At 39.0% G+C, this 14,651-nt stretch overlaps 1 protein-coding gene across 6 annotated transcripts in view; it reads right to left on the reverse strand.

Moving 5' to 3' along the window:
• Window positions 1-14,283, reverse strand: part of ncam1a (neural cell adhesion molecule 1a) — a 236,349-nt gene extending 222,066 nt beyond the window's left edge. For all 6 annotated transcript variants that reach the window (XM_072374347.1, XM_072374345.1, XM_072374346.1 and 3 more), the window contains exon 1: window positions 14,003-14,283. In XM_072374347.1, coding sequence (XP_072230448.1) covers window positions 14,003-14,054 — 52 coding nt within the window. In that variant the 5' untranslated portion in view covers window positions 14,055-14,283. The remainder of the gene's footprint in view (window positions 1-14,002) is intronic.
• Window positions 14,284-14,651: the final 368 nt, after the last annotated feature.

The following is a 14,651-nucleotide window of genomic DNA, read 5'->3' on the forward strand; positions in this document are numbered from 1 at the left end:
CCTTTATTCCACAAACAAAATCACACTGGAATAATTTAGGAAAAAGAATGCACAAAGAAGAAAAAAAAAAGTAGAAATCAAAAGCCTTGAAAACCTGAAATCTTATGTTTACCTGCATTACACAGGTAAGGACAGGCGTTTTAATCTTTATGGAGAAAATGTTTTGAATATTAAAGAGCAAAGTGTTCCTTAACACACTGGATCCCTCTGAAATTGTGAAGAAAAACAGTTGGAAAACAGTTGAAAAAAGTAAAGAAAACTCTGAACCAATGTGTGTGGAAAAACACCAAAATGTATGGTGTTCTCAGCAGTTTCCTTTTAATTTTTGGGTACAATCACATGTAGTGCAAAGGAACCAAAATTTTACCAACCCTAACAAAAAACAGTATAGTTTAGCTTCTACCAACTCAGTTAAGCTACATGTGCTTCAAACCCAATAAAACTCCAGCAAGGCAACATCAGTTCACATGTCCCATTTCTAACAGCATGGTAGAAAAAATACATTTTTACCACTTTCAGTGGCAAGTGCATCATATCTGAATAACATGCGTGCATGTCAAGTACAAGAGAACATGTCAGAGTCATGTATTGAGTCGCCTTGACAAAAGGATGTATGTTTGTATATGTATGTATACAGCAAAGAAAGTCTCCAGTCAGAGGTAGGAGGAAAGGTTGTACAATTAAATACAGGACTGCCATCCCGGAGGCTGAGATTCAAGTCCTATGTGGGACCAACACAACTGCTGTGTTTGTTGTTTTTTTTTGTTTGTTGGTTTGTTCAGCTTCAGGGGCTGCACAGTGGTGTGGTGGTTAGCAAGAGGGTTCCAGGTTCAATTCCTGGCTAGGGCCTTTCCCTGTGGAGTTTGCATGTTCTCCCTGTGTATGCATGGGTTCTCTCTGGGTACTCTGGCTTCCTCCCACTGCCCAAAACATGCACATCAAGTTAATTGGTGGCTCTAAATTGCCCCTAGGAGTGTAATGCATGTGACCGTGCGTGGTTGTGTGTCTTGTTTGTCTCTGTGTGGCCCTGTGAAGGATACAGGGTGTACCCTGCCTCTTACCCAGTGGGATAGACTAAACCCTAAAGTGTGTCCAGATCTTTCTAAGTTTGTATAAAAACCAGCCCTTTAGATGACACCCTCAGGAACGTTGATCATATAAACACTATCATACAATCTTGTCATATGTTCTCTGCTGAAGTAGAAAGAGCACATCTGGTTATCTTGTAATCATCCCAAGACGAGTCTATCTGACATAGTATCCAGCAGGTATGTGTACATTATGTAAATCTCCTCAAAATACTGAAAACTGAGAAAACTTTGGGAAACAAGTGAATACATTTATTAGCATCTTAGAGTATAAAAAAATCTGAAGATTCTCAAAATTTGAAAAACATGTTCTTCATATTGAAAATGGGCAAATCTCAACCCCCCACCATATATGTCAATGTAATTAACATACAGTCTCATCAGTGTAGACTGTTGTTGCTCAGATTCAGTGCAAACAGGTATAGCATATGGACATGCCAAGCCCATGACAAGCCTTTGAGCCGGAGCCTTTGGTAGCACAGTCTCTGAGGTCAATGCTGGCTCAGATAAAAAAGGCCAAGCTCTGGATCCGTTTCGCTGAATCTTGTGAGTTTGGCTCATCCGATTGGCTGCACTGTGAGCCAGCATTAGTGACAAGGGGCATGATATATTCCCTTTGATAAAGAGCACAGGTCTCCATTTGACATTTACCTCCCAATCTGTCACAATAGACTAAATTAAATAGAGCACAATGTAATATAACGAGTTAAAAGTTTCAGCATATGAGGGCATCAAGCATAGGTTAGATTTTTATCTAAATGTTGTTATTATAGTCATAATTTTTAACTATGTATAACTGTCATACTACATTTTTAAGGCTTAAAATGTATTTTTTAACACCCCCATACGTTCCCATACCAACCACAGGAGAAGAGGTGATACGTCTATATTATATGATCATCTTTCTTTGCAGGGGGTAAAAATAGATGCAGGCATTAAATTATAAATTCTTATTACTTCTGAGAGCATAGTTTGGATTTTATTGATTACCGTTGTTTTTTTTTAAATAATTTACTTTTGACTAAATGCAAGGATAATATAAGGCAACCAGTGAATGCTGCAGATATTCCTTCATATACATGACAAGGATTTACGTTTAAATTTTGAGCATTTACAGTAAGTCATGCAGCACAAACACTTCACTCTGCCAAATATTATGGAGGAGAAAATGCAACTCAACTGTGCCAAGACAGGAGTGCCAAGAAAACTAAGAGCATTTCTTTATCACCTGTCAACATTTGTGTATCATCAGCAGAACAAATTTTGTTCTCCAACCAGAGCAAAGAGTCTTTTGGTATCAATTTTCATGTGCGGGCATAATTTCTGAACCGTCAATAGAGCAAAATAATTACATAGCTACAGGACTTTGCAGTTACGGTGGCTCATTAAAGCAGCAGAGCAGCACATTATGCAAAAATGCCATACAGATAAAAATGAGACAGCTGTCAGTCAGGAGAGAGGCTATTCCCTCCAGAGACATAATCAGGCCACAATACACAAGCAAAAATCTTTACTCTCTCCTAGCATTCAGTTTACAATAGAGGTGATGTATTTTTAGACATCATCTCTGAAAAAAGATTTTAAAAGGATGCATCATATCCTCTTTATTCATGACAAAGATGTGCTTTTCACAATATCTAGGGTTTCATTTTACTTATGCAAATGTATTGAGTTTAAAAAGAACAATAAAGACTGCAGATAGGGAATGTCATGGTCCTAAGATGAGAGGATTGGCCTTATCTTGTGGGAAAGCGGAATAGTGTGAAACGTATTCTGAACCATTAGCAACTACGCTGAAGAAAATCTGTAAATTATTCTTTGCAAGCATCATAAAACTTAGCTCCATCAACAGAAAGGGAAACAATGAATCCAAAGGTTCAAGTCCCCTGCCATTCCTGTGGCTCCTCCTCAACAACACTTTGCATTGTGTCCCACCTCCCTCTCAGCCTCCTCACCCCTCCTCCTGCTTGCTGCCCTTCACCTTTGTCTTGCTTCCCAAGCTCACAGTGGGCCACTCCTGTGTCTTTTCTTCGGGAGCAGCTCTTCAACAATGCTGTTTGTGTAAAAGAATAATAAATAACAGACCACTCCTGATCTCAAATGCAGCCGTTTGGGCAGAAACACAAAGTAAGTAAAATCCTCTTAGAAAGGTTAGGTTGGGTCAAACTGTCTCATCCATTTTTTTTCTGACACTATTTAATTGTATTTGAGTGCAAAGTATGTGCATGTGTGCACAGTACTTTATAACACAAATAGTGTAGTAATCCTTTCTGTTTGGCTTATCTCCAGTTCTCATCTTATTTAGGCTACTAAAAGGTATTTTTCTTTCTCCAGTTATTAAGTAACAATGTCACTGCAGACTATGGCTGTATTTAGATGGCTGTGATCAAATTGTCAACTGGTGTACTAAGTAGCCCTTGATGTAGTGAGTCAGCCATTTTATAGTGATGTTCAAACTTTCAAATGAAACTTTTCATCCATCATATATCACACTACAACCACATGGTACACCAAAAATAGTGTACAAAAGCTGTACACTACATTGGTCGACATATGGGCTATAATGTACTGCAGCATGGAACAGCTGTGTATATAATGGAACATGCTAATGCTAGCTAGCGTGAGCTACCACTAATAAGAAATAAAAAAACTCATAAAACTCATGAAGTGGCCAGTCTCTTTTCTGCCTAAGAGACAGGATTTGAGAAATTATCAATAAAAAACATACAGGAATCATATTTGAAACTTTTTTGGTTCAGTCTAAACACTAAACATGTCAAGGGTTAAGTTTCAGTATAGCTTGTGAGCAACAACACTGGACCCTCTTGGCTCTAAAAAACATTGTTAAACAACAGTTGCTTTGTGCCGACATTTCTGATGGCTTTTTGTGGGTAATATAAATTCATTGTTCGTGTGTTAAAGATTATCATACAGCAGCTGTCAGTGCTTTTCTACCTGAATAGATTCATGTCAAGTTTTTTTCACAATGTTGTACAGAGAGATGTTGATTACAATATCTTCTTCACAACCAACGACTGCTAACTTTAGCAGTCCATCCCAGCGTGTGCCTATCCTGTCGACGTTTTCAGAATGCTTTGAAGACATTATTTGAAACTATTTTTTTTTTAAAATAACACCAGAGTCTAGTTTCAAATCTAGCTCCAAATGCATTGAGGTTCCCTTTATTTTTGCTTGGTCAATTGCTGCTCCCTCTCATCTCCTCGATGATCTTACCTTACAACCAGCTGCTGCCAATCCGAGACAAAAACACAATTTATTCTGATAAGTCTGACCTCTGTGTTTACATGTGATTTATATATTGACAACAGAAGCGAGGCTCTGGTTACATTCAGCTCCCATATTAGATTTTAGGCAGAATTTTATTTCAAGTTAATTAGATGATATTTGACAAACGGTCCACAGAGTCTATGTAGCATCCGTTGTCAAATCCACAGTTTCTCAGTGTGTCTGTGCCCTTCCTGCTTCCATATATTACCTCAAAGAGAAATTAACTGAAATATATACAAAAACAACTGAATGCAGTTCATTTTAAAGCACACATACACTATGTTATGATTGCTATGGCTGTACTTGTGCCTTTAAAATAGTTATCTTATGTAAAGTAGCTGTTTAATTTCTATTAATATCATTAGGACCATAACATGGAAACACAAAACCTTTTTTTTTTATTTTACTGTAAATTAAAATCTTAACCAACCATTTAAGTGTATTGTGTTTTTGTTTCCAGATTAATCCAGTAGTTGGTGTTCAAACTGCAATTTCTGTACATTGCAGGAAAAGTTCCAGAGCCTTAAATAAGAATTGTGAGCTCAGATTCCACATTACTTTTAAAGATGACATTTTCCAAGCACTTATCAGTGGGTTTATAGAATACGTGAGACCTTGCAACACCCTCAGCTGAGACCACCTGAGTTTGTGAACAGTATGCTGTGAAATAAGTAATTCTCGCCACTGGCACAGTCTGAAGGCGCTGCTGAGCCATAGTGGATGCCTCAAGAATGTGTTTACTTACAATTGTGCAAATTTAGACTGCAAACAACTCCACAGAAAAGTGCACATAGTGCACATCTCGCCTTGCTCTTTCCTCCCAGAGGAATTTTTTTCTTGTTCCTAACACAAAGGCTTAGGTAGTGTGACACCTGAAGAAGCTAACCAATCACAGAGTCCCAAGGATGAGCTAACTGCCATTGCTAGGCATTACATCATTACAAGTCACACCCTGGGATTAAGAGACAGTAGAAAACATGCCCAAATACATTCTGACTCAGTGACAGCTCAGCTATAGTAAACTGAGAAGAAAGACTTCTGACTGTGGAAAAAAACACAAGACACAGTCTTGATGATGCTCATAAGGTGCATCAGATAAACACCATTCATCAGTAAGAGAAGAGAAGAGAATGATCCTTAAGTTGTTGTGAGCTGCAGCAGCTCAAACAACTTTTGATCTGGCATGCTATGTCTGTCATGACAACCCAGCAAGTGATAACTGATAGGATGCTGAGTTTCCAAAGTCTCCATCAAACACATAGTATGTACTGTTTTCTAATGTACTTTTAGAAAACATTCACACTGATATATATATATATATATGTATATATACATAAAGAAAGAGGTAAATACTTACAAGCTATCAAATGTATACATTCACATGAATCATCTGTCATTTAAGAGAAAAGTTGAAGTGACCTGAAGTGAACTTAAACCTAATAATAGTGTGATAATATTAACATCAGTATTTTTAAAGTTAAATAAAGGTTAGGTTAGTGAAGATACGACATGATGCAGTGGGACAGAGAAAACATTTAAAAATGCTGTAAAAATCCAGGTGTAAACATGCTGCAAATATGATATGACAATGAATTCTGCTGTGAATAAAACACCACTCCATGCATCTTTAATGAGCAACAATTATCCTTGTCGACACAAGGTGTTCAAGAAAATCACTTATGCTCTTCAGGTGGTTTGAAAAGCAGGGTTTCGAAACAGAATATTCTCCCTGCCTTGAAAACAAATACAGCAGGTGTAAGATCAACTAGGCTGCTGCAGCCCTAAAACAAACTGTTTCAAACTGTTTTACAGTTTTCCTGAAATGAAAGTCTCACTGCACCGTTAAAATAGGCATTCACCTCTAAACACACACATACAACAAATAAAGCTTAAAAATTTTAAAAAGGGTATCACTAAATTTAAGTGAAACATTAAACATTAAGGAAGTGAAGCACCACTCTTATCAATGTTAGAAGCTCATAGTAAACATCATTCTAAAGTGTTTACTTTTGAGTAAATTAAATAAATTATAAGGTCCTCATGAGGCAGCTGGAGTGGGGCTGGGGACAGTCATGGGATACAGAAACAGGACTTAAGTTATTGAGACCACCTTTAGAGGCCTTCAATTTCACCTCCTCTATTCCACCCTCTTGCTGTTTTAATTCAATCTCACTTGCTGTTTCATTTCATTTAAGCATAAAACTACTTGGTTAGGTCAAAAACAGCTTGGTCAGGTTCAGGGAAAAACTGTGTTTAAGTGTAAAATACATCACTTCATAATATTAATTCAGCTTATCGGATGATGACGCAGAAATATACAGTTTCAACCCTGTGTTAACCATGTGTATTTTGAAAACTGTGGCTAAAAAACTACCGTCTGTGTTGATTTGTGATGTGGGGCTCAAGTGTTCACATATGGAGCTGGTGCTTGTAAATTCCAGCTGTAACTGCAAACATACCTAGCCATGAGCAATAATGGTTATCAGCAGTGAGACTGTAAACTGGAGGTGGCACCATGAGAAAAGTCAGATAATCACATAAATCATTAACAAACACATACATACCCACTGCAAATCATCAGAACACAGCAGAGTAGGAATGTGTCATACCAGCTTTCCTGCAGAGGTAATTGTGGGGGAACAGGACAGTGAGAAGATACTGCACAGGCTTCCATAGAAAACAATGGATGTTTTTGATCTGTGTAATATGCAGCTTATGTGTCTTTAAAGGTTTGCAGCCAACCACCACATGCAGTAGGTGTATGCTTACTTGCAGAAGCATCAGCATTAAAAATCTGCCAGGTACACATGGATCATATTGCTCTTAGTATTTGAAGGCTTAGTTGAACAAAGAGGAAAATCAAGCAAAACCTCCCACTCTGTGCTTATAACTCATGTCAAAATGACTGTCAGTAATCCAACATTAAGAAAATCCTTCTACCCTGATCTCTGAATGTTTCTGCAGATGAGGCCAATTCTTTTAGGTTAAAGTGTTGACAACAGTTGTCGATTCATGTGGATGGAACAGGCCTTTTGGGGAACCGTTTCGCTTATATAATAATCTCAGATTAAAAGAAGTAACTGAGAAATGTCTGATTTTCTCAAATGCCAGCTGATCACCAGCGCCAATCCTTGGGAGGAGACCAGGAAGAAGAGACTAGGAGAATAGGAGACTTTAAGAACTGCTGTGCCTCCTACTGAAAACAAAGAAAACTGGATCACCAATACAAACTCCATTTACTCCAAATAAAATCAGGGCATGTAGTTGACAAGACCATTCAAAAAGGACAGGGACATCACACTTGGATCCTTTCATACCGTTAATCCAGTCGATCATCACTTCGGGAACCCTCACCAGACTTGGCAGCTTCGCTTAAATTGCCCAGCAGGAAAGAAAAAAAAATTGCAAGAAGCTACGCAGTAAAGCAGCAGAGATCATGTTTACAAAAATGATGAAGTTAGGCTAAAATACTGTGTTGAATAGTGTCCCAGCAAAAACCTGAAATCCACCATCCCCCTCCATAATCTAACCAGCAGCATGGCTGTTAGCCTGATAGCACCAGCACCTATAAAGACCGCTTTGAATCAGAGTGACTCTAGCAGAGATTTTGACCTTGATGAATGTGATCTGTAGGGACATGCACATCAAATATTATGTGAATCTTTTAAATGTTTATAGTAGTTCAGAGTTTATTTTAGATGAAACATGGGAGCTCTTTAGTTTAAGAGTCCATGAGGAAATAAGAAGCAAACAGGATATGGAGGGGTCCTTTACTAAAGTTAAATAGATGGATGAGCAGTAAATATGACCATTAACTGCAAAGATTGAATGCTGAAGTTTTTTTGACTGTGACAGAATAATAACGCTGACAAAAATGTGACTTTTGCAAACAATTCGTCTTTTTACAGTCACAATGCAGAAACTGCATTTTAAAGAATTTTGATATTAAGGGGAGGAATCGTATTTTCATAGTAAATTGTGTGAATTTTTGCAAAGTAATGTGTCATGCTCAAAAGCAAACTGTGTTGTTGGTCTGTATAACTAGCCCAACCCCTTTTTTAAACTTTTTTTTCCCTTCCTGTCCCCACTCACATTCACTTCTCTATAGGACGCCTTCAAATCTCACACAATGAAAAATCACACATGGTCCCTATTCATGTGCTGATTAATATGCAAAGGCGGCCCATCCTCATCTAACAGTCAGAAGAAATAAAACAGCCAGCTGAGACATTTTGAACTTTTGTTGGAAGAATCAGCCTTTTTAGATGTGCTATAAGCTCTATGATATCGCATGGATTTATGGATAATAGAAAATGTGAATCATTTGCATTTCAAACTAGTTTCTAACCTTAGCATAGAGCTCTATCAGCCACTGATCAGCCTGCTGTGTATAACATGATTCCATATAACTTTGTTTAGTTTTGTCTGATCATTTTTGTGATTTACAATAAGAAATTGTGTTATTACTAGTAAAAACATTCATAAAATGCCATAAAATCATTTGTGCATGAAAATCCAATTTACTTTAATGACCACATAGTGAAGCTGGTGGAATTTGGCCCCAGAACACTTTTGAACAACACAGTTCCATCAACCATTTGGTGGTGCGATAGCAAACGCGGGGACCTCATATAAGCCCCAGTATACTGACAAGCATTTCGCACAGAAATAGATTGTATTTGTTTGTGACAACACTGAGAGCAGAGCAAGGCTCTTTTTTTTCTAAATAAATTACATTATAAGAGGTGCTTCCCTGCTAACATTTTAATTGCAAAATACTTTTAATCAAATGAATCACTGAGCAATACAAAGAGCCACTCAAATAAGATCCTCAGATGAACTCCAACTCCGCTATCTTGTACTGCAGTGGGCGATGGTATGGTTCCACTCTGCTACTTCAGCTTAGCGTAGCAGCATGTAAACCGGTTCTCCGCCTGCTGCAGGTCCTGCTGGAGTGGCCCTCCCACAGAGCACAACAATGACTACTGTCACCAGGTGCAGTCCAAGTCTATGATACAGTCTACCTACTCGACCTGAGACTTACTGAAAGGAGTTAACAAGGACCACTGAAACAGCTACCTGCCCATCCTGCCGATAAGGTAATGTGGGACGACAAATGGGGACAGCTGCTTCAGCTGGAACTGAGCTTTCAAAATACTGAAGTAAATTAATAAAAGTATGGGAAACCAAATCAACTGTGAATTCTATTGTTCTCTTAGATTTAAATAATCACGGTTATATATCATATAGGTATATATCTGGCTATATATCATATTATATCATCATATTGGGCAAGATTCAGTTGCACTTAGGTGAACATTGGGGGAAAATAAAGAGGGTTTCAAATAAAAAAAAAAAAAAACATTTATTTATTTTATTATTATTATTATTCATTTATTCATTATTCCATTAACTTTATTCTTAACCCCAGGAGGGTACTGCTGTTTACTACTGTAATGTCAGTGTTATTCAGTTCATGTAGACAGCTTAATCTGACAAGAAATCGAATCGGATCAGGTTACTTGAATGTGCATTCTGTGCATGCTCGAGATTTTTTCCCCTCGATCGTCACCCGGAAGTCGAAGGAGACGATATTCCTGTTGTTGTCGCCGCTGTCAGAAACAAACAAACACGATGGCGAATGTGCCGTTGTGCATCGTGTTTGTGTCATAATCATGCTCATCACAAATGTAGAGGGACCTCTTCGCTCGCCATCTTTCTCGAATGCCTTAATTTTGTTGTTGTTGGTGGTGAAGACGTCAACCGGAAGTGGCTCTAATAGCGATAGTTGAAATGGGAACAGCGCTACCTATCGTACTGCGTATTGCATGCTTTGTGCCAGTGATTCGATTCATTCACCACCATATATCCCAGGATAATTACCCTTGCTCAGATAAGGACCATAACCAAACTATAGCTATAATCGAGTTAATCTCATCATGTAAACCCACTGACTAACTCTTCTATCTAAGAGAATCTGAAGTAGTAATAACTTCCTGCAAATTGTTTCTACATCCCTTTGGATGACGGATGCATGGGTCCCAGTGCAACTGCAGACTAAAGTTTGAAAGATACACAATCTAGTTTTATTCAGAGAGCTGACTAAAAGTGCCTTATAATTTTCCTCTTGTTTGGCCACTTTTTCCAGTTCCCAAAGTCAAAAATAGCCTGTATTATTTTCATAGTGGCTTTGAACTCACCACAGCAGTTAAAGACCCATGTGTTAGCCATTTAGGAATTGTGTATTTTCTTCCTCAAAATGCTGAGTTAAACTCTGACTTCTTTTTTTGGAGTTCAGCTCTATGCTTGAAGTCAATACACTGTTTTAAATCTGCTGTAGCAGATTTAAATCTACTGTAGAGGATCAGTCCATGAACTTCACTGTCTGCATTTGCATTGATCTTCCTTTATGTCGAGTTTCAAAGGCGTATGGGTCTGCTTTAGGTTTACTTTTCATACAGGTCACAAAAATGAAAGAGCAAGCATTGGTAACTATGCATTTTGACAGACTTGTTGAGTCTGATATTTGCATAATTAATGCGACTAAGCAAGTCCAGTTAGAGTTTCAGTTCTGTCAGATGTCAAAACTCTATACAACAGTTTAATATATCATGAGGGAAGAAAAGAAACAAATCGAGAATACAACTGTGGGAACAGTGATTTAATCCTCCATTCAAACCACTGAAGATACAATGGAATTATCTGAGTAACAGTGATCTGTTACTGTAACAGTAACACAGTAATCTAGACCTGTGTAGCTGAATGACACTGCATTGCAGTGCAGCAAAAGCCGGGCCAGTTTCAACTTTTTTTTTTGGCAGACAACCCTGCATTTATTTTCCTACAGCTGACAGCACAGGAAGTTAAATGGCAAGAAAATGGCAAAACCTCTTAAACGTAGCAACAGCTAGTCACTTAATCAACCAGAAACCTGAAATCATGCAGTCAATATAATTTTAGCACCAATCAAGCTTTGCTGTTGTGCAAGCTTCAATCTTATAACTTCACAATTTTCAAGCAGCATCTCTGATGCGCTCCCATTTTCACAGTAACAGTCTTTCTTTCTAATTACTCTTCATCACCTTACACTCCTTCAGGTTGCCAGTTCATCACCATGGATATGGACAATCACCCCAATAAACACAGTCAGAACTGGAAATACACACCAAACAACACTCCAAGACAAGACCCTCGTCTGTGTCCACTTCAAAAATTCAATTCAATTCACTCTGGCAATAATTCAGTTACTTGAGAGGTGATGTAGCGCTGCATTCCAATGTATGTTGCCAGCTTCAAAATTGAATTATCACAGAACTGCACCAGAAACTTGAAATCAATAAATGTAATTAAATTGCTCAGCCCTCAAACTGTGCCATGCTGTCATTACACCTTCAATATACCAGGGGTCTATCAAATGATGTGATCAATTTATTTGAATTTGAATCCCTGTTGCAACAGGGCACATCTAATGCACAGATGCCTGATCATCTTCCTGTTGGTTCCTTCCTCTTTGCCTGTGAGGTACAGTAAATTACAGAGGAGTCTGAATATCTTGGCAGGAAATGGTAAAAACTGAACATGTCCAGAGTTTTCTTGGTCCCACACCACTGTCCAGACAACATCGGGAAAAGACTGATGCACAGCTTGGGTGTGAAAGATAGTAGGAAATATTGCTGCGATGAAAATACTTCCCAAAGATACGGGTAACTTTAGAAGCTTGTACTAATGTTATTCAAAGAGCATACAGTTGGAGTTCCATGCACTGCAGCAGTTTAAAATGACTGCCACAGTTCTGGAAAAAAAGAAAAAGAAAAAAAGGCCAACAGTGCAAGCTGATTATAGCTCATAAGAAAGACATCCAGAAGTTAGATCACCAGAATGTTGATTTTCTAAATGTAAAATGTCAAGCTTTGTACATCATTGTTGAATCCTAAACTCTAAGGGGCAAAAATGTAAGTAGAAATTTAATTAGACTAAATTTGATGTACTTAAAACTTACTCAGCAGCCAGCAATCTGAATGTGATCATCGGTATATAAAACCCAGTCTGAGTCATGATTTGAAAAACATTTAAAGGAAACCAGGGCTGCTATTGGGGCAGAGTTACCACTGACTGAATTCAATCTCAGTGGGAGGGAACCAAAATGCTTTTCTTAGAGCTAAGACTGAAGGGGGGGGTATGTCTCTGTTAAATTGTAAACAACCTGTAGAATATGGGGGACTGAAAGTGAAAGCTGAGGTTAGAATAATCATCTGTGTCCTTCTGTGTCCACTGAACTGAATTAAAACATCAAACTATTCTTCCTCTCTCCAATGACCCCTGGGGGTCCTCAAACTCCACTTGCAGTTTATGGAAAGCAACTCACTTGCAGTGTATAGAAAGGGGGCAGATGGAGGGGGCGAGAAGGATGTGGTTTGTTGAAGAGGTGGGGGCTTCACCCGCAGTATATAACCATGGGAGCTCTGGGATTGGGTCCCATTGTATAAATTCAATGACTATTCAGTCGTCCTCAATGGATGACGAATTTCTGACCAACCAACCAAATTAAAATACGGTGGCAAATCAGTCTGGTCCTATGGCTGTGTCAACATCATTTTGCGCATAGAAACGCACCGCACCGTCAAGTTCGGAACTACAACCTTCAACGAGGCAAGAAAAACAAAAACTGTGAAAGAGGTTCTGTCACCAAAGAGACAATCAAAGAGTTAACCTAGAGGATCAGCCCTGAGAAAAACACATAAATCCTAATTTCACATTTGCGAAGATGTGTATCAAAACTGATGATGGCTCGTCGTGAACGCATCATGGATCAGTTTAAGGAGCAAGCGCAGCTAAATTTAATAAATGTTTTCTCGTTATTCAGTTATATTAAACCTGTTAGTGAGCTGAAACAAAGCATACCCGCGAGGAGCGACTCCCCAGACACTCCATCCTCGGTGCGTCTGTGACCCAACAGAAGTCAGAGCGCAGAAATGGTTTTGGTTAAGAAAAAACATTCGTTTTGCTTAAGGTTGATTTGATATATGCAATAAAATGTTGCGAATTACTAGCAGACGCATTCTGTGAACAATATGTGCTGGCGTAAGGGGACCACCACAGCGTCCCCCTGCAGTCTGTGCCAGCATCACCTCCACTCTTTGCTTAGAGAAACAACTCATGAGCTAAACTTAAACATAAGGCAGCACGTGAGAAAAACTTTCATTAAAATTATACTACATGCTGTTATTCAGAGGAAAGTGAGCCGTATCCAGTAAGTGGGGCTTGTTCTGTGTTGCGCGGAAATATTCAAAAACGCGCCGCGGTATGAATCTATTCATTCAGTCCAAAACTGAATAAATGCGACTTTTTCAGTGCTTCGCACTTGTTTTTCTCATAGATAAACAAAGCTTCCAGGCCCTACAGAAACTTTTTAGAGCAGATAACCATAACAGAATGGTGAATTTTGCAGAGCTCCAGCTCTAACCTCATGCCACTGACCGGAGTCAGTGACAAGGATGCCGCGGGGGAAACCAGAGGATGCTGCTCCAGAGTCAACACAGCTCGGCCTGTATTCACACAGATTTAATCGGGCCACAGCTTGGATTTAATCTATTATCCTATTGTTTATGATAAATAACTCATCTTACCTGCGCAGCCAATGACTAGCAATCCCCAGATGATGTCCCTTATTTGAAGCATTGTAACGTCTCACAGATATTCTCCTTGATGAACAGACGCACTTTAGACAAGCGAGGTGTTTTCTGCTGAGTGGGAAAAAACAGATATCAGCTTTTCCAGAGACAACAACTGCCACAGGACGGATTTTTGGTCCTTGTCGCTACCCGTGTTCGCGCCGCGGCACAATGAGTGACAAGCAGCAGCCGTAGCACGCACTCGCGCACACATGCACTTAGCAGATACCAGCGCGAATTACTCCGCCCGGTGGACTACACCACACACACAGAGAGAGAGAGAGAGAGAGAGAGAGAGAGAGACGGAGAGAGAGAGAGAGAAACAGACAGAGATGCACACGTATACACACACACAGAGAGAGAGAGAGAGAGAGAGAGAGAGAGAGAGAGAGGGGGCGGGCTGAGGTGAATGCAGTATCAAAGTAGTGCGCGGAGCTGACCTCGTAGACAGCAGATGGTCAGCAGGGGCTCTAATTCAGATTAATGCGCTTACAAACTTGCAAAGTGTCATTTATAAGCTCGCAGAGAAAGATACGCATTTTGAATTGTGGAGTAATAAAAAAAACAGTGATTCAGAGAATTAAGGAATAGACTAATACGTCAA

The sequence above is a fragment of the Leuresthes tenuis genome, unplaced genomic scaffold (assembly GCF_036924035.1).
Source record: "Leuresthes tenuis unplaced genomic scaffold, fLeuTen1.0.hap1 SCAF_21, whole genome shotgun sequence".
Lineage (NCBI taxonomy): Eukaryota > Metazoa > Chordata > Actinopteri > Atheriniformes > Atherinopsidae > Leuresthes > Leuresthes tenuis.